The sequence below is a fragment of the Pristiophorus japonicus genome, unplaced genomic scaffold, assembly GCF_044704955.1.
Source record: "Pristiophorus japonicus isolate sPriJap1 unplaced genomic scaffold, sPriJap1.hap1 HAP1_SCAFFOLD_417, whole genome shotgun sequence".
NCBI lineage: Eukaryota > Metazoa > Chordata > Chondrichthyes > Pristiophoridae > Pristiophorus > Pristiophorus japonicus.
Genome location: NW_027254058.1, coordinates 202,758 through 223,219, shown reverse-complemented (window position 1 = coordinate 223,219; position 20,462 = coordinate 202,758). Strand labels below are relative to the sequence as shown.

General features: G+C 50.4%; 1 protein-coding gene across 1 annotated transcript in view; it reads left to right on the top strand.

Moving 5' to 3' along the window:
- agpat3 (1-acylglycerol-3-phosphate O-acyltransferase 3) overlaps positions 1-18,568 on the top strand; it is a 58,239-nt gene extending 39,671 nt beyond the window's left edge. Inside the window, exons 4-9 of the mRNA XM_070873103.1 lie at positions 107-268; positions 4,222-4,375; positions 5,545-5,647; positions 7,695-7,770; positions 8,907-9,105; positions 15,228-18,568. Of these exons, the coding sequence (XP_070729204.1) occupies positions 107-268; positions 4,222-4,375; positions 5,545-5,647; positions 7,695-7,770; positions 8,907-9,105; positions 15,228-15,316 (783 nt within the window). The 3' untranslated portion in view covers positions 15,317-18,568. The remainder of the gene's footprint in view (positions 1-106; positions 269-4,221; positions 4,376-5,544; positions 5,648-7,694; positions 7,771-8,906; positions 9,106-15,227) is intronic.
- The last annotated feature ends 1,894 nt before the right edge of the window (positions 18,569-20,462 follow it).

The window sequence follows — 20,462 nt, the reverse complement described above, 5'->3', positions numbered from 1 at the left end:
GTGTGTGGATGTTGGTTTGTCCGCGGGTTCCCAGTGTTTCGGTTGTGTGGTGCTGATCAGGTGTGGCCTGTGTTGTATTTGCTGGTTATTGCCCTTGTGTTTACAGAGCTCCAAAGTGTTGGCGAAACAGGAGCTGCTCTATGTCCCTCTAATTGGGTGGACGTGGTATTTCCTGGAGATTGTCTTCTGTAAGCGTCGTTGGGATGAGGACAGAGACACGGTCGTGAATGGGCTGCAGGCACTGCGCGACTACCCAGAGTACATGTGGGTGAGTACACAGCAAGGGACAATGCATCAGACGCACAGCCCTGACTCTCTCAATATCTGCAGATAAACAGACGCCCAGGGAACCACCGCAGGACTCCCCAAAAATGCGGGTGAAGGGGAATAAAACCATAAACAGTACCACAGCATAATGGGTTTTATAAATAGGGGCACAGGGTCCAGGTTTTATAAATAGGTCTTGTGCTGAGATTGTGTAGAATGGGCCTGGACTCTCTGGAGTTTAGAAGAATGAGAGGTGATCTCATTGAAAAGTACAATATTCTGAGGGGGATTGACAGGGTAGATGCTGAGAGGATGTTTCCCCTGACTGGAGTGTCTGGAACCAGGGGGCACAGTCTCGGGATAAGGGGTCGGCCATTTAGCACTGAGATGAGGAGGAATTTCTTCACTCAGGGTTGTGAATCTTTGGAATTCTCTACTCCAGTGGGCTGTGGATGCTGAGACGTTGAGTACATTCAAGGCTGAGATCGATAGATTTTTGGACTCGTGGAATCAAAGGATATGGAGATCGGGCAAGAAAGTGAAGTTGAGGTAGAAGATCAGCCATGATACTGAATGGCGGAGCAGGCTCAAGGGGCCGAATGGCCTACTCCTGCTCCTAATCCTTATATTGTTGAGCCATAAGAGAGAATACAGGACAGATTCACCGGGATGATGCCGAGGATTGAAAACTAGAGTTATGAGGAGAGACATGAGGAACTGGGGCTATTTCCACTGGATAGAGGTTAAAAGGAGATTTAATGGAGATTTACAAAATTATGCTGAGTTTTGATGGTGAATAGGAAAATAATATTTCCTCTCGTTGGGAAATCAGTGTTGAGAGACATCAATTTAAAATTATCGTGAGGAGAGATGGTGGAGACCGAGCCCATTGCATTGATTGTTGAAGGGAAATTAGCTACATATTTGAAGCGGAGGAAGATACGGGCTTATGGGGAGAGCGCGGGGCAGTGGAAACTGTTTGTGATTGATTGGACCTCCGCTGTTTCTAGCCTTTTAGAAATTAGTCTGATCTATTCTTTTTAAGTCCAAAGTGGATGACTTGCCAGATTTTTGCCCGTTCTTCTTCGTCTCCTTCCGTACGGTAGTAGCAAATCAAACATCTATATCCAGGCCAAAGCTTCCGGTGTAACAGCGCGGATATCTTGTAGGCGAATTCCCTCTGAGGGCAGTGCTCAATGATGTGCTCCAGGGTCTGATTAGGAGCTCCACAGTCGCATGATGGGGATGCTTTAATCTTCCATAAGAACATAAGAAATAGGAGTAGGGCATACGGCCCCTCGAACCTGCTCCGCCATTTAATACGATCATGGTTGATCCGATCATGGATTCGGGTCCACTTCCCTGCCCGCTCCCCATAACCCCTTAATCCCTTATCAGTTAAGAAGCTGTCTATCCACCTATGGAGAAGGAGGCAGCATCGACCATGGCCAGTTCTGAGGCGGTTGATGGTTGTCCACAGTTTGCGAGGAAGGTTTGATCCTACAAATTGTACTGTGGGCTCCTCGATAAGGAATCCATTCTGTATGTCACAGTTCTTCCAAGCATTTCACCATTGGTCAAGGCTGAGGGGAGATCGCTGAAGGGTTTGGGCGACAGTCCAAAATGGCCTTCTAGATTTAGAAGAAACAGGAGCAGTAGTAGGCCATTCGGCTGCTCGAGCCTGCACCGCCATTCAGTATGATCATGGCTGATCCTCTATCTCAACACCATATTCCTGCTTTTTCCCTATACCCCTTAATGCCTTTTGTGTCTAGAAATCGATCTATCTCCCTCTTAAATATATTCAGTGACTTGACCTCCACAGCCTTCTGTGATACAGAATTCCACAGGTTCACACCCTCGAAGTGAAAAATTTCTCCTGATCTCAGTTCTAAATTTCGTACCCCGTATCCTGAGACTGTGACCCCTTGTTCTAGACTTCCCAGCCAGGGGAAATCTCCTCCCCGCATCCAGTCTATCCAACCCAGTCAGAATTTTATACGTTTCAATGAGATCCCCTCTCCTTCTTCTAAACTCTCGTGAATACAGGCCTAGTCTCCTCATACGACAGTCCTGCCATCCCAGGAATCAGTCTGGTGAATCTTCGCTACACTCCCTCTATGGCAAGTATATCCTTTCTTAGGGAAGGAGACCAAAACTGCACACAATACTCCAGGTGCGGTCTCACCAAGGCCCTGTATAACTGTAGTAAGACATCCTTGCACCTGTACTCAAATCCTCTTGCAATGAAGGCCAACATACCATTTGCCTTTCTAACTGCTTGCTACACCTGCATGTTTGCTTTCAATGACTGATATACAAGGACACCCAGGTCCCTCTGTACATCAACACTTCCCAAGCTATCACCATTTAAATAATACTTTGTCTTTGTTTTTCCTACCAAAGTGGATAACTTCACATTTATCCACGTTATACTGCATCTGCCATGCGTTTGCCCACTCACTCAACCTATCTAAATCGCCTTGCATATATTGGTCTGGATCGGCATGTCTTTGCTGGTGTAGCGCCTGTATTCTCTGGAGACTACATATTCACAGCATAGGTGTGGTGGTGCGATGTTTACACGCACGGGCAACCAAGGTGTTGGTGTCAATAAAAGCGTACCCGTGATAATACTTGCAGTAGAATTCAGCTGAGCATCAATGGATTTGATGTGGACTGGATAGCCATGCCGGAGAGCAGTACCCTGCTGTAGAGTACACCAGGGAGGGTTTGAGCGTCTGCTCCCCATGTGGACCCGGCCAGTTTCTGGATCAAGTTGACCCTATTCTTTAGGTTCTTCCCTTTTCCCATTTGCTTAATCTATTAATATCTTTGTAATTTTATGAGTCCATCTGCACTGCTTACAATGCCGCCTATTGTGTCCCTGGCAAACTTGGATATATGGCTGTCCCTCCAGGGCAGTGCGATTAGTTTCGGATTTGATACATGCCTATAGGGCAAGAGCGGGGAAGTAAGATTAGCAAAGAGCCAGCACCGCTGTGGAATGGCCTCATTCCATACTGGAAATGTCCATCATTCTATCTCTGAGTGGGCCTGAACATCAGTCAGTGTGTGGGGCCCGTACCCCAGTGAGAGTCAATGTGTGTGGGGCCCGTACCCCAGTGAGAGTCAGTGTGTGTGGGGCCCGTACCCCAGTGAGAGTCAGTGTGTGTGGGACCGGTACCCCAGTGAGAGTCAGTGTGTGTGGGACCCGTACCCCAGTGAGAGTCAGTGTGTGTGGGACCCGTACCCCAGTGAGAGTCGGTGTGTGTGTGGCCCGTATCCCAGTGAGAGTCGGTGTGTGTGGGGCCCGTACCCCAGTGAGAGTCAGTGTGTGTGGGACCCGTACCCCAGTGAGAGTCAGTGTGTGTGGGACCGTACCCCAGTGAGAGTCAGTGTGTGTGGGACCCGTACCCCAGTGAGAGTCAGTGTGTGTGGGACCCGTACCCCAGTGAGAGTCAGTGTGTGTGGGACCCGTACCCCAGTGAGAGTCGGCGTGTGTGTGGGACCGTACCCCAGTGAGAGTCAGTGTGTGTGGGACCCGTACCCCAGTGAGAGTCAGTGTGTGTGGGACCCGTACCCCAGTGAGAGTCAGTGTGTGTGGGACCCGTACCCCAGTGAGAGTCAGTGTGTGTGTGGGACCGTACCCCAGTGAGAGTCAGTGTGTGTGGGACCCGTACCCCAGTGAGAGTCAGTGTGTGTGGCCCGTACCCCAGTGAGAGTCAGTGTGTGTGGGACCCGTACCCCAGTGAGAGTCAGTGTGTGTGGGACCCGTACCCCAGTGAGAGTCAGTGTGTGTGTGGGACCGTACCCCAGTGAGAGTCAGTGTGTGTGGGACCCGTACCCCAGTGAGAGTCAGTGTGTGTGGCCCGTACCCCAGTGAGAGTCGGTACCTTGATTACAGGTCAGTTGTGAGCAGACCCTTTACCCGAGACACTCTTCCTCTTTCAGTTCCTGTTGTACTGCGAGGGCACACGGTTTACGGAGAAGAAGCACCGTATCAGTATGGAAGTCGCAGAATCGAAGGGTTTGCCGAAGTTGAAACATCACCTGTTACCGAGGACGAAAGGCTTCACCACGACCATGGAGCATCTGAGGGGAACAGGTGAGCTGGGCCCTTCACTGGCGCGGTTTGTCAGGCCGCGTGGGATTGTTTGTGGTGGTTGCTAAGCTGGTGTGCTGCGGAATCCATGAGCCCAGGTGGCCACTGCTAGCCAGGTCCCAGTGTCTGCCCCCAAAGCTTGGTCACACTAACCTCCTGCTCCTGTCTCCACCACTCACCGAGCCTCCTAACTCATTGTCACCTGCAAACCTGGATATCTGGCTCTCTCCCTGCATCCAGCTCCGATAAACTCGGTGAGAAGCTGAGTTCCCAACTCCCATCGCTGGGGAACACCACACGCCGTCAATCGGAGAACGTTCCCTTCACCCGCACTCCCGGCCCCGCTCACAAGGCTGCCTGGGGGGAAGAGGCCATTCACCCCCTCAACGGCAAGTCAGGCACTTGCAGTTTACAGTTGGACTGGGGTTTTAGTGTCTCGGCCTTTGACCCTGGCTCTGTATATTTTACAGGGGCGTGAGTACGGGGCCAGGGGCCCAGGGGCAGCACGGGCCAGCCCGCACTGCGATATGTGTGCGCACTAGGTCCGTGCAGCAGAGCTGGTCTCCAGTTGTCTTGGATAATCCTTGCCACTGGACTAAGACCCGTGTCAAGCCCGTGTGGTGGCTGGTGTACAACGGCCACCAAACGTTAAAAAAAATCCACGCACCAGCATCTTCCACCCTTCAGGATGTAGTTCGGGACCTGGAATATTGGGTCCTTCATTGAAACACCTGTGAACTCGTCCCTTTTTTGGTGTGGAAGCAAGTCACCCTCGACACGAGGGATTGCCTATGATGATGATATTTTACTGCGTTTGCCGTCTCTGAAATGCTGAGTGGCTGAGGTTCGATTCCATTCAGGGTGTTTGGTTCTCGCTCACCACCGCCATTACTACCAACTCGGGAGCCCTAATCTGACCCTAAATCTCCAGCAGCCGGTCCCTCCCTCCCTCCCTCCCTCCCTCCCTCCCTCCCTTCCTCCCTCCCTCCCTCCCTCCCTCCCTCCCTCCCTCCCTCCCTCCCTCCCTGACCCTTGGCCCAGACCGCTGTCCCCACGGCTGAAGGGCCGTTGCAGTCTGCGCGCTGCTTCGACCCTTGCTCTGCCGGCCAGCCCCGACGCCTGCTGCAACCTGCCTGCTGCCTCACCATCACACCCCTGCTTTTGTGTTTCAGTTACTGCTGTGTACGACGTGACGTTAAACTTCCGAGACAACAAGAACCCGACACTACTGGGTATACTGTACGGCAAGCAGTACCATGCAGACATGTGCGTCAGGTGAGCAACGGGCGGCGAGTCACAACACACATCTTTCAGTCCGCTCAGCACCACAATCTCCGCCTCGCTGGAATCTCCCAACTTAACTCTGTTTTGCAGATGAGTGACGGGAGGGAGGTGCAGAGAAATGTTTTTTTAACGCAGCGAACGCGCTGCCTGAAAGGGCGGTGGGAACAGATTCAATAGTAACTTTCACAAAGGAATTGGAGAAATACTGAAGGGGAAAAATGTGCAGAGCTGTGGGGAAGGACCAGGGGGAATTGGGAATAATTGGATCACTTTTCAAAGACCTGGCACAGGCACGATGACTGGAGTGGGCGCCTCCTGTGCTGTGTCGTTCTGTGATCTTGGGAGTGGGAGGAAGTGTGTGAGTGAACCGGCTGTTTTTGTCCTGGGTGAGTCTTCCCTCACTGTCCATTTTCATGCTTCCATGTTGCATTCTGCAGTCGGACCCGAGATCGCGACTGGGTCCAGGGGCAGCACAGTTGTACACCGATAGATAGAAGAACACAAGAAATAGGAGCAGGAGTAGGCCATTTGGCCCCTTGAGCCTACTCCGCCATTCAATAAGGTCATGGCTGATCTGATCCTGGACTCGGATCCACTTCCCTGCCCACTCCCCATAACCCTTGATTCCCTTAGCATTCAAAAATCTGTCCACCTCCACCTTAAATATATTCAATGACCCAGCCTCCACAGCTCTCTGGGGCAGAGAATTCCACAGATTCACGACCCTCTGAGAGAAGAAATTCCTCCTAATGTCCATTTGAAATGGGCGACCCCTTATTCTGAGACCTGGTACTTCACCATCCAACCTCTCCACCTGCAATAGGCAGGTCAGGGGAATGCTTTGCATCGCCACCCCTCTCATACAATCATAGAATCAGAGAAATTTACAGCACGGAAGGAGGCCATGTCAGCCCATTGTGTTCGCGCCGGCCGGCTGACCAAGAGCTACCCAGCCTAATCCCACTTTCCAGCTCTCGGTCCGTAGGCCTGTAGGTTACGGCACTTCAAGTGCACATCCAAGTACTTTTTAAATGTGGTGAGGGTTTCTGCCTCGACCACCCTTTTCAGACTGAGTTCCAGACCCCCACCGCCTCTGGGTAAAGAAATTTTCCCTCGTATCTCCTTTAAATCTCCCCCCAATTATTTTAAATCTATGTCCCCTGGTTGTTGACCCCTCTGCCAAGGGAAATGGGTCCTCTCTATCCAGGCCCCTCATAATTTTATACACCTCCAATCAGGTCTCCCCTCAGCCTCCTCCAAAGAAAACCGACCCAGCCTATCCAATCTTTCCTCATAGCCAAAATTCTCCAGTCCAGGCAACATTCTTGAAAATCTCCTCTGCACCCTTTCCAGTGCAATCACATCTTTCCTGTAATGTGGTGACCAGAACTGCACGCAGTACTCCAGCTGTGGCCTAACCAGTGTTTTATACAGTTCAAGCATAATCTCCTTGCTCTTGTATTCTATGCCTCGACTAATAAAGGCAAGTATTCTGTATGCCTTCTTAACCACCTTATCTACCTGGCCTGCTACCTTCAGGGATCTGTGGACATGCACTCCAAGGTCCTTTTGTTCTTCTGCACTTCAGTGTCGTGCTATTTAATGTGTATTCCCTTGCCGGGTTAGCCCTCCCCAAATGCATTACCTCTCACTTATCTGGATTGAATTCCATTTGCCACTGTTCTGCGCACCTGACCAGTACATTGATATCTTCCTGCAGTCCGCAGCTTTCTTCTTCATTATCAACCACACAGCCAATTTTTGTATCATCTTCAAACTTCTTAATCATACCCCCAACATTTAAGTACAAGTCATTGATATACAGGTATACCACAAAATAACCTTGTGCAGCCTGCCCCTCACTGGGGGACTCGGACTGAATCAGTCAGTGCACCCTTGCATTTATACAGCGCGTGTCTGTGTGTGAGTGCGCGCGTACCACAGTTCAAATGCACAGTTAATGACCTCACCCATTGGCGCTGGCAGGCAAGCTAGTTTCCAGGCAGCTACCCGACTGATATTGTGGTTTGTTTGACAGGAGGTTTCCTGTAGAAGATATTCCTGAAGATGAGAAGGAATGTGCCACGTGGCTCCATAAACTGTACCAGGAAAAGGCAAGTCACAGATTGGGGCGAGGTGTCTTGTTCCATGCCGATCTCGAGTTGCCATTAAGGTCGTGCTCGGGAGACGTGTTGGGTACTGGCTGTGACCCAGGCTTTCATTTGCTTCAATTTTTCTCCTGAAAGGACTTTCATTGGGGTACGGGTCCCACACACACTGACTCATTGGGGTACGGATCCCCCACACACACTGACTCATTGGGGTACGGGTCCCACACACACTGACTCATTGGGGTACGTGTCCCACACGCACTGACTCATTGGGGTACAGGTCCCACACACACTGACTCTCACTGGGGTACGGGTCCCACACACACCGACTCTCACTGGGGTACGGGTCCCACACACACTGACTCTCACTGGGGTACGGGTCCCACACACACTGACTCTCACTGGGGTACGGGTCCCACACACACCGACTCTCACTGGGGTACGGGTCCCACACACACTGACTCTCACTGGGGTACGGGTCCCACACACACTGACTCTCACTGGGGTACAGGTCCCACACACACTGACTCTCACTGGGGTACAGGTCCCACACACACTGACTCACTGGGATACAGGTCCCACACACACTGACTCTCACTGGGGTACAGGTCCCACACACACTGACTCTCACTGGGGTACGGGTCCCACACACACTGACTCTCACTGGGGTACGGGTCCCACACACACTGACTCACTGGGATACAGGTCCCACACACACTGACTCTCACTGGGGTACGGGTCCCACACACACACTGACTCTCACTGGGGTACGGGTCCCACGCACACTGACTCACTGGGATACAGGTCCCACACACACTGACTCTCACTGGGGTATGGGTCCCACACACACTGACTCACTGGGATACAGGTCCCACACACACTGACTCTCACTGGGGTATGGGTCCCACACACACTGACTCTCACTGGGGTACGGGTTGCAGGTACATTGACCCTTTAAACTGCTGCCTATTTCTCTGAAATGTGGTCAGGTGGTGCTCTCTTGAAATCATTTCTCCGTTTCTCATTTCTTGGGAATGCGGTTGACCTCCCGCGGTGTGGGACTGGAATGGCACCAAACCTCGCCCCACCCCCAGGCCCAGCTCCATTGATCGAGAATGTGTTTTTCTCCGCTTCCACAGGACGCACTCCAGGAGCAGTACGCCAAGGACGGTACGTTCCCCGGGCAGCGGATCCAGCCTCGCCGCCGACCCTGGGCCTTCCTCAACTGGCTCTTCTGGGTGATCGCGCTCCTGACTCCGCTCTTCAGCTTCATGTTCGGAGTGTTTGCCAGCGGTTCCCCTGTCCTCATCTGTTCGTTCTTGCTGTTTGTCGGAGCAGGTACCGTTTAAATTCCTCACCTTCCCACTACTCCCCCGTCAGTGTTGCTGAGACCAGGGGAGGCGAAAGGGCATCTGGGGTACAGTTCCACAATCTGGTGGATTGGAATCCCAGATTGGCAGGTTAAACAGTAAAGGAGCAATGGGAGGCCTCCAAAGAGGAGATATAGTTTGGGTACACACTCGAGACATTCTCATGAGGGGGAAAGGGAAGGGCTTATGATTAATGTCAGGTTCATAATTCAGAACTAGACCAAGCAGAATATAGAAAGTGCAAAGGAGAACGGACACCTGAAATGAGAGGCAATGAAAAGAGTATGAGGATACATGAGCAGCTAATATAAAAGGGGATCACTAAAGGCTTTTATAAATATATAAATAGTAAAAGGGTACTCACAGTAAGGATGGGGCCAATGAGGGATGATCTTGTGCAGGCAGGGGACATGGTTGAGGTACTAAATGAGTATTTGGCATCTGTCTTCATGAGAGAAGAGGATGCTGCCAACAGTAGAGAAACTGAATTGGTTAAATATAAGTAAGAGGAGGTATTTACAGGGTTGGCAGAGCTCAGTGGAAAAGTCCGGGTCCGGATGGGGTGCATCCTTGGTTCCTAAGGGTGGCGATGACACAAGCTTTATCCTGTCCCTCAGAATTGTTTACAATAATTTTCCCACCACCGAGATGCAAATTGTAATAGATGTGTCAATAGCTCAGGCCCCAGCACTGATCCCTGTGGCACCCCACTGGTTACAGTTTGCCAACCTGAAAATGTCCCATTTATCCTGACTCTGTTTTCTGTTAGTTAGCCAATCGTCTATCCATGCTAATATATTACCCCCAATCCTGTGAGCTCTTATCTTGTGCAGTTACCTTTTAGTGTGGCACCTTATCGAATGCCTTCTGGAAGTCCAAATACACCACGTCCACTGGTTCCCCTTTATCCATCCTGCTCGTTACATCCTCAAAGAACTCCAGCAAATTTGTCAAACATGATTTCCCTTTCATACAGTCAAACAGAGTCAGCATGGTTTTATTATGTTTTTCCAAATGTCCCGCTACTGCTTCCTTAATAATGGACTCCAGCATTTTCCCAATGTCAGATGTTAGGCTAACTGGTCTATAGTTTCGTACTTTCTGTCTGCCTTTTTTTCAATAGGGGCGTTACATTTGCAGTTTTCCAATCCGCTGGGACCGCCCCAGAACCCAGGGAATTTTGGTAGATTACAACCAATGCATCCACTATCTCTGCAGCCACTTCTTTTAAGACCCTGGGATGCAGACCATCAGGATTCAATAAATTGCCTAGTACTTTTTCCTCTAATAATTGCTTTAATTACTTCCCTTTTGCCCCCTGATTTTTTCCTATTATTGGGATGCTTTTAGTGTCTTCTACCATGAAAACCGATACAAAATATTTGTTCACCGTCTTTGCCATTTCCCTGTTTCTCATTATTAATTCCCCAGTCTCATCCTCTAAGGGCCCAACATTTACTTTAGCTGCACACTTCCTTATAACTTGTAAAAGCTCTCGTTCTGTTTTTATATTTCTTGCTAGTTTACTCTTGTAATCTAGTTTCTCCCTCTTTTTAAAACATTTCTTTTTAATCATCCTTTGTTGGTTTCTAAAATGTTCCCAATCTTTTAGCCTACTACTAATCTTTGTCACATTGTATGCCTTTTCTTTCAATTTGATTCCATCCTTAACTTCCTTAGTAAGCCACGGATGGTTCATCCTTCTCGTAGTCTTTCTTTCTCACTGGAATATATCTCTATTGATAATTATGAAATATTTCCTTAAATGCTTATCTACTCTCTGACCCATTAAACTATTTTCCCAGCCCACTTTAGCCAACTCTGCCCTCATACCTTTGTAATTGCCTTTATTTAGGTTTATGACACTAGTTTCAGACCGAAGTTTCTCACCCTCAAACAGAATGTGATATTCTACCATGCTATGATCACTCTTCCCTAGAGGATCCTTTATTATGAGATCATTAATTAATCCTGTCTCATAATGCATTACCAGATCTAAAATAGCCTGCTCCCTGGTTGGTTCCACAATGTATTGTTCTAAGAAACCATCCCAAATACACTCTATGAACTCGTCCTCAAGGCTACCTTTGCCAAATTGATTTGTCCAATCAATATGAAGATTAAAGTCGCCTACAATTATTGCAGTACATCTCTCTCAAGCCTCCATTATTTATTGATTTACGCTCTGTCCTACAGTGTAGCTACTGTTGGGGGGGGGGGGGGGGCCTATCGACAAATCTCTGAAGATGGCAGGACAAGATGAGAAGGCTGTTAAAGCATACGAGATTCTTGGCTTTATTAATAGAGGCATTGAATACAAAAACAAAGAAGTTACACTAAACATTTATAAATCACTGTTTAGGCCCCAGCTGGAGTGTTGTGTCCAATTCTGGGCACTACATGTCTGGAAATATATCCAGCCCTTGGAGAGGGTGCAAGAGAGATTTACTAGATTGGTTCCAGGGATGAGGGACTACAGTTATGTGGAGAGACTGGAGAAGCTGGGGCTGGGGATACAGGGAAACATTTTGAAATTTGCAGATGATTCGAAACTTGGAAGTGTCGTAAACAGTGGGGAAGATACTAATCAATGTCAAGAGACAGGCTGGTGGAAATGGTGGATCCGTGGCAGCTGAAATTCAATGAGGACAAGTGAGAAGTAATATGTTTCGGTTGGACTTGTGCCAAAATTGGCAGAGCTTGTCCCACAGACTGGTCAAACAACAGCCGAACATAGTCACACTCACAGAATCATACTTTCAGCCAATGTCCCAGACTCCTTCATCACCATCCCTGGGTATTCCCTGTCCCACCGGCAGGACAGACCCACCAGGGTATACAGTCGGGAGGGAGTGGCCCTGGGAGTCCTCAACATTGACTCCGGACCCCATGAAGTCTCATGGATTCAGGTCAAGCATGGGCAAGGAAACCTCCTGCTGATTACCACCTACCTCCCTCCCTCAGCTGATAAATCAGTGCTCCTCCATGTTGAACACCACTTGGAAGAAGCACTGAGGGTAGCAAGGGCACAGAATGTACTCTGGGTGGGGGACTTCAATGTCCATTGCCAAGAGTGGCTCAGTAGCACCACTACTGACCGAGCTGGCCGAGTCCTGAAGGACATAGCTGCCAGACTGGGCCTGCAGCAGGTGGTGAGAGAACCAACACGAGGGAAAACCCTACTTGACCTCGTCCTCACCAATCTACCTGTCGCAGATGTATCTGTCCATGACAGCATTGGTAGCAGTGACCACCACACAGTCATTGTGGAGACAAAGTCCCGTCTTCACACTGAGGACACCCTCCCGTCATGTTGTGTGGCACTACCACCGTGCTCAATGGGATAGATTCAGAACTGATCCAGCAGCTCAAAACTGGGCATCCATGAGGCACTGTGGGCCATCAGCAGCAGCAGAATTGTATTCCACCACAATATTTAACCTCATGGCCCGACATATCCCTCACTCTACCATTACCATCAAACCAGGGGCCCAACCCAGGTTCAATGAGGAGTGTAGAAGAGCACCAGGTGTACCTAAAAATGAGGTGCCAACCTGGGGAAGCTGCAACACAGGACTGCATGCATGCTAAACAGTGGAAGCAGCCTGCTATAGACAGAGCTAAGCGATCCCATAATCAACGTTCAGATCAAAGCTCTGCAGTCCTACCACATCCAGTTGTGAATGGTGGTGGACAATTAACGGGAGGAGGAGGCTCAATGAATATCCCCATCCTCAATGATGGTGGAGCCCAGCACGTGAGTGCAAAAGGCAAGGCTGAAGCGTTTGCAACCATCTTCAGCCAGAAGTACCAAGTGGATGATCCACATCGGCTCCTCCTGCGATCACAGAAGCCAGTCTTCGGTCAATTCGATTCACTCCACATGATAGATTGGGCCTATGCTCTCGAGTTTAGAAGAACGAGGTGTGATCTCATATAAGATTTTGAGGGGGATTGACAGGAGAGAAACTGAGAGGCTGTTACCCCTGGCTGGAGAGTCTAGAACTAGGGGGCACAGTCTCAGGATAAGGGGTAGGCCATTTAAGACTGAGATGAGGAATTTCTTCACTTAGAGGGCTGTGAATCTTTGAAATTCTCTGCCCTAAAGGGCTGTGAATGCTGAGTCTCTCAGTATATTCAAGACTGAGAGAGATAGATTTTTGGGCACTAAGGGAATCAAAGGATATGGAGAATTGATGGGAAAGTGGAGTTGAAGTAGAAGATCAGCCATGATCTTATTGAATGATGGAGCAGGCTCGAGGGGTCGTTTGGTCTGCTCCTGCTCCTAATTCATGTTATGTTATGTTGCATCAAGAAATGGCTAAGCGCACTGGATACAAAAAATGGCTATGGATCCCTGCTGTTGAGCGAAAACTTGTGCTCCAGAACTAACCATGCCTCTAGCCAAGCTGTTCCAGTACAGCTACAACACTGGCATCTATCCGACAATGTGGAAAACTGCCCAGGTATGTCCTGTCCATAAAAAGCAGGACAAATCCAATCCGGCCAATTACCGCCCCATCAGTCTACTCTCAATCATCAGCAAAGTAATGGAAGGTGTTGTCGACAGTGTTATCAAGCGGCACTTACTCACCAATAACCTGCTCACTGATGCTCAGTTTGGGTTCCACCAGGACCACTCGGCTCCAGACCTCATTACAGTCTTGGTCCAAACATGGACAAAAGATCTGAATTCCAGAGGTGAAGGGAGAGTGACTGCCCTCAACATCAAGGCAGCATTTGACAGAGTGTGGCACCAAGGAGCCCAAGGAAAAATGAAGTCAATGGGAATCAGGGAAAACTCTCCACTGGCTGGAGTCAGACCCAGCACAAAGGAATATGATTGTGGTGGTTGGAGGTCAATCATTGGCCTTTATTGCAAAGGGGATGGAGTATAAAAGAAGGGAAGTCTTACTACAGTTATACAGGGTATTGGTGAGGCCACACCTGGAATACTGCGTGCAGTTTTGGTTTCCATATTTACGAAAGGATATACTTGCTTTGGAGGCAGTTCAGAGAAGGTTCACTTGGTTGTTTCCAGAGATGAGGGGGTTGGACTTATGAGGAAAGGTTGGGCCTCTACTCAATGGAATTCAGAAGAATGAGAGGTGATCTTATTGAAACGTATAAGATTATGAGGGAGCTTGACAAGGTGGATGCAGAGAGGATGTTTCCACTGATGGGGGAGACTAGAACTGGAAGGCATAATCTTAGAATAAGGGGCCACCCATTTAAAACTGAAATGAGGAGAAATTTCTTCTGAGTGTTGTAAATCTGTGGAATTTGCTGCTTCAGAGAGCCGTGGAAGCTGGGACATTGAATAAATTTAAGACAGAAATAGACAGTTTCTTAAACGATAAGGGAATAAGGGGTTATGGAGAGTGGGCAGGGAAATGGAGCTGAGTCCATGATCAGATAAGCCATGATCGTATTAAATGGCGGAGCAGGCTCGAGGGGCCGTATGGCCTAATCCTGCTCCTATTTCTTCTGTTATCACACCCCCAGGACATCGCTGCAGGAGTTCCTCAGGGCAGTGACCTCGGCCCAACCATCTTCAGCTGCTTCATCAATGACCTTCCCTCCATCATAAGGTCAAAAGTGGGGATGTTCGCTGATGACTGCACAGTGTTCAGTTCCATTCACAACTCCAGAGGCACATGAGGAAAAGCTTTTCTATGCAGCGAGTTGTGATCGGGAACGCGGTGCCTGAAAGGGCGGTGAAAACAGATTCAATAGTAACTTTCAAATAGGAATTAGAGAAATACTTGAAGTGCAAAAATGTGCAGGGCTGTGGGGAAAGGGCGGGGGGAGTGAGACTGATTTAAAGTGCCGGCACAGGCACGATGGCCTGAATGGCCTCCTCCTGTGCTCTATGGGGCGTTCTAACATGTGGGGGTCTGAGGTTAACGCTGGACCCATTCAGTGGCGAGTTAATGCCTACAGCTCTGGTTAATGCACACGATTCTGAGTTTAAACACCAACCACTCGCACCAAGCCCGGCCTGTCTCTTATTTTGGATTCGTGTTTCAGCACTGTGCTGTGATTCCTCCCCTCTCCTGATGTTACCATTTACTGTCCCTGTTTCCACAGCGTCGTTCTGTGTGCGCCGGCTGATTGGCGTGACGGAGATTGGAAAAGGGTCCAGTTACGGAAACCAGGAATTTAAGAAGAGGATGTAGAAGTGTTAACGGATAGACTTCCGAGCTGCTTACCGAAAATAACTTCATGATCTTTAGGAATGTCTCACTCTCCTCAACTGACAACAACTAACTAGCAACCAGGAGCCGCGAACTAGCCAAACACAATCCACCCACGAGCGGTCAGCTGTGCTGTCCGTCGTCCAGACGCCCCCGGCCCTCGGCGCCCCCCACCCTCTCTGTACCTGCGTGTTGTAGAGCCCATTGTAGCGTGCTCACCCTGGCGCCTGGACGCCTTCCACCTGCTCCGTTGCGAGGTTTGTGGTACTGGGACTACGACCATCCATTCTGATGATTTTTTTTAATATACTGACTGACTCCACTACACGTCCACTGTGCACCCTCGCAGTGCTGGAGATTGTCGCTGACCCTTCACTGGCAGTCAGTAACACTGGCACTGAGGGTGCAGAGAGCAATGTATAGGCTGTGTGCTGACTGTATTTCAACGTAAGGCTGAGCTGAACGCCATCCGTCGCACACAATTGTAACTGTCGATCTCTGCGAGCGAGACAGGCGGTCCTACCTCTCCGACCTCTTACCCCCCCCCCCCCCCAAGTCCAATCTCTTACACACAACCCCCCCCACCCCCGTCCGATCTCTTACCCCTCCCCTCTCTCTCTCTCCTCTTAACCCCTCCCCTCCGTCTCTCTCTCTTTTTTCCCCCTCCCCCCCCCCCGCCCCCAAGAGTGTGTGTCTGTCTCTCTTTCTCTCTCTCTCTCCTCTCCCCCGCCCCCCCCGACTCGCTTGCAGAGATCTATGATTCTCATATTTTTTCTGAATCATGTAACTGTCTGTTTGTTTAAACTTTGAGGTGAGCTGATGAAGGTCATTGTTTTCAACCTGAGGTTGAATGTGGGGCCTCCCCAGGGTGTCTGCCTCCTGTGTCAGTCATTGAATGCTGACTCTGCCCAGCCCCTGAGCCAGCGGGTGAGTGACCCAGGAGCCGGGCTCGGTCACACAGCTCACCACTCGCTGCGGTAGGTTAATCATTTCATTAGTCTATCAACATTTCTGTGATGCACCAGCACAGGATGGGGTCGCACTGGCAGAGACCCCCAGACTGCAGAGGTTCTGTCCTGTGCTGCACTGTGTAATGGGACCCTCAGACTGAGAGATGGGGGGGGGGGTTTCTGTGCTGCACTGTAACGGGCCCCCCCAGACTGAGGGGGGGGGGGGGTTTCTGTGCTTCAATGTAACGGGACCCCCCCCCCCCCCAGACTAAGGGGGGGGTGTTCTGTGCTGCACTGTAACGGGCCCCCCAGACTGAGGGGGGGTGTTTTCTGTGCTACAATGTAATGGGACCCCCCCCCCCAGACTAAGGGGGGGGTGTTCTGTGCTGCACTGTAACGGGCCCCCCCAGACTGAGGGGGGGGTGTTTTCTGTGCTACAATGTAACGGGACCCCCACCCCCCCCCCCAGATCATTGCACTTATGTAGAACACTGCATTGGGGCTTGTGAGCTGGCCCACAGACCACACTGGGCTCGGACTGGTATAACCTCGTTCATTGAGAGTTCCTGCTCCCCTCGGCCCCACTGATTTAAACGTCTGCGTTCTCCACAGGTCTGAGTCCTGGTGGCCATCTAACATCACTCCTCCACGCGCTCCTACTGGGCACAGCTTTCCGCAGGGAGCAGGGATTCCGTGCCGCTGCCTCGGGGCGGTGGAAGCCCACGTGTCGGGAGGCCATGGGTGTATTTTCAGTGTGAAGGTGAAGCTTCAGGGGAGGGGGTTTAGATGGTGCTGGCACTTTGGGGAACGGTTGACTGATGGGCTCGGTGCCGGGTGAATAGAGTGAGTGAGTGGCCGACTGCAGTTTGATCATTTTTAATCTTTTGAAATCACCCTCTCTTTGGAGCGTTGAGCAGTGGCTGGGTTTAAGCCCACATTGCGAGCTCCCTCACAGTCCCAACACTCTGTGTGAAATCTCCCTCTGCGGCCGCATGAGATCGCTGTTGAGTTGTGTGTGTCTGTTGTTCTCCCCTGGAAGGATTGAAAGGCTCCATGGTTTGTATAAGTGTGTGAGAGGGGCCAGCACCAGCTCTGCCTGACCCGCCAGGCTGCATCCTCTGCCTGCGTCCTTCACAGGGCTGCTCTGTTGCCTCGCTCGGCCCCACACCGCTCCAGCTCCCAACTTAAAATGAAGCATTTGAAAATGGATGTGGCCATTTTAGAGTGAGTGAGGTGATTCTGCCTGTGTTTGTATTCTCACTTTCACCCACCCGGCTCTGTCTCGCTCGGGTCAGGGCTGGGAGTCTGATTGGAGTTCTCCCAGTTCCGTCTGAATGTTGACTCTGTGACCGACAGTACCAGTGATCCCGGCAGAGTTCGCTCACTACCCCAGCTCCTGGCCCCGGGAGCTCGCGGCCCGACCGACTGGTCTCATTCACACAGGCCGGAGGGAATGGAAACATGCCCCATTAGAGGCTGGAGCTCTGGAACATTGAGCTTCACTCTGTATCTAACCCGTGCCCTGGGAGTGTTTGAGGTTGGTTCTGGACTCTGTAGAGATCTATTCCCGCACTGACGCCCTTCCCCTGGATGAGCAGAAAATGCACTTATTTAAAAAAAACATTTATTATTTTTATGGGGTAGTTCATTTCAATAAAGGACGAATAGAAATATTCTGAAGCTCAGCCTGTGGGTGAATGTGTGCAGTGGAGGGGAACCCAGGTTGCCCCCAGGACTCCTCGCCCACCCGCGCAGGCTCCCTGCTCCCTGTGACTGAGTCTGGCACACAACGCATCTGGGGGAACTCCTCCCTGCTGAGTGCAGAGGGCAGCCTGGCCCTGGAGGCGTGGGGGAGGGGGGGGGGTCTGCCTTCCATCCCTCCCCAGACACGGGCAGTCTCCCCTTCCCTCCGCCACCATGCTCTCACTGCTTGTGCCTGTTCCCCTCGGTTATCCTGTGTTGTGTTCTGAATAACAGGCGTGCAGCCAGTAAATGTGTCGTCATTTTATAAACTAATGTATAAATACACTGGAGCCGTGAATGTTGTGTTTTGGGGTTGAGCGCTATGAACGTTGGACGGGACGGGACACTCTCCCGCACTGGGCTCTGCCCTGGGAGCCCTGTCTCTCACCTGTTTGCATGTTTTGCAGTTTCACACACTAATTATCTACAAGGACTTTCAGGGATTATAAAGTTTTATCTGGATGAATCATGCAGCAGGTTCAAGGGACTGTGGGCGAGAGCTGTGTTGATCCTGCATTTCAGAATAAACAAGTAAACAATTGCTCTGCCCGTCTCAAGTTTGGTGCTATTGCACAGTTCACCATCTTCTCGGGACATGAGCTCACCGGGCCGGCGTGTAGAAATGATTGAACCCCATCCAATCTCTCCCTCCATCCGCCCTTTCTTCCCTCAGCACCTACTCCTCTCCTCTTCCCCCTCTCCCTCCCTCAACACCCCCTCCATCCGCCCTTCCCTCCCTCAGCACCTACCCCTCTCCTCTTCCCTCTCTCCCTCCCTCAACACCCGCCCCCCCCCCCAAGCACCTCCCTCCTACAAGTGCAGGCTTTTCAAAATTGACTCTCACCCAGCCACGTGCTCCTGAATGCCCTGGTCTCCCATATCATCGGCCGTGGGAGTGGATACCAGCAGCAGATGAGCTTGTCCTGCAGTGCGAGGGAGAAGGCCGAGTCACGAACCAAGGTAAAGCTGACTGGGCAGAACTATTCACGGATAAAACTATTTTTGAACTAATCCCAACCTGTACATACCCCGAATTAAACAACCTTGGTCGACAAGGAAGTGAGGCATAGCATCAAACTAAAAGCAAGGGCTTATACTACTGGACATAAAGAACAGCAAAACGATGCTAAACGAGTTGTTAAAGCTACAATGGGATAGAGACAGGTTAAGTGAGGTGGCAGATGGAGTATAATGTGAGGTTATTCACTTTGATGGAAGAATAGAAAAACATCTTTTAAATGGCGAGAAATTATTAAATGTTGGTGTTCAGAGATTTGAATGCCCTCCTACAGGAAACTTAAAGACAGCACACAGGCACAGCAAGCAATAAGGAAGGCAAATGGCATATTGCGCTTTTATTGCAAGGGGGTTGAGTATAAGAGTGAGGAAGTCTTACTACAACTGTACAGGGCCCTGGTGAGACCACACCTGAAGTACTGAGCACAGTTTTGGTCTCTTTATCTGAGGAAGGATATACTTGCCTTAGATGCGGTGCAATGAAGGTTCACCAGATTGATTCCTGGGATGGGGGGATTGTCCTAATGAGGAGATCGAATAGATCGGGCCTACACTCCTGAGTTTAGTAGAATGAGAGGTGATCTCATTGGAACATAAGATTCTGAGGGGGATTGACAGAGTAGATGCTGAGAGGTTATTTGCCCCGGGCTGGGGAGTCTAGAACGGGGGGGCACAGTCTCCGGATAAGGGAAAGGCCATTTAAGACACATCAGGAGGAATGTTTTCCAAGGGGTTGTGAATCTTTGGAATTCTCTGCCCCAGAGGGCTGTGGAGGCTCAGTTGTTGAGTATATTCAAGGCCGAGATTGATAGCTTTAGACTCCAAGGGATATGGGGACAGTGCAGGAAAGTAGAGCTGAGGTAGAAAATCAGCCATGATCTAATTCTTGTGTTCTTGCACTAAGTCAGGTGGCACAGTAAATAGTGTCGATGGGAGCAGCAGGTTGCAAAGGGACATTGATGGATTCAGTTGAGTGGGAAAACTTGGCTGATCAATGTGGGGCAGTGTGAGGTCATCCACCTTGGACCGAAGATCGATTAGAGCACGTTGTAAATGGTGAGCAGCGAGGGACTGTGGGGAACAGAGTGATTTGGGGCCCAAGTGCAGCGATCACTACAAACTCATGGCCAGGTACAAAAATAATTAAGACGACGAATGGAACTTGGGCCTTTATCTCAAGGGAATGGAATACACAGGGAGCAAGTTACGCTGCAGTTTATATAAAGCTCTGGTCAGCCGCCAGCCGCCCCCCCCCCCCCCCCCCCCGGAGTCACTGTGTCCAGTTCCGGGCCCCACCCCTCGGGGGTTTTATCGGCCTCGGAGGGGGAAGCAGAGCAGATTCCCCAGGATGATACCGGGGGTAAAAGGGTTAAATCCCGGGGACAGGTTGCACAGGCTGGGCTGTAGTCCCTCGAATT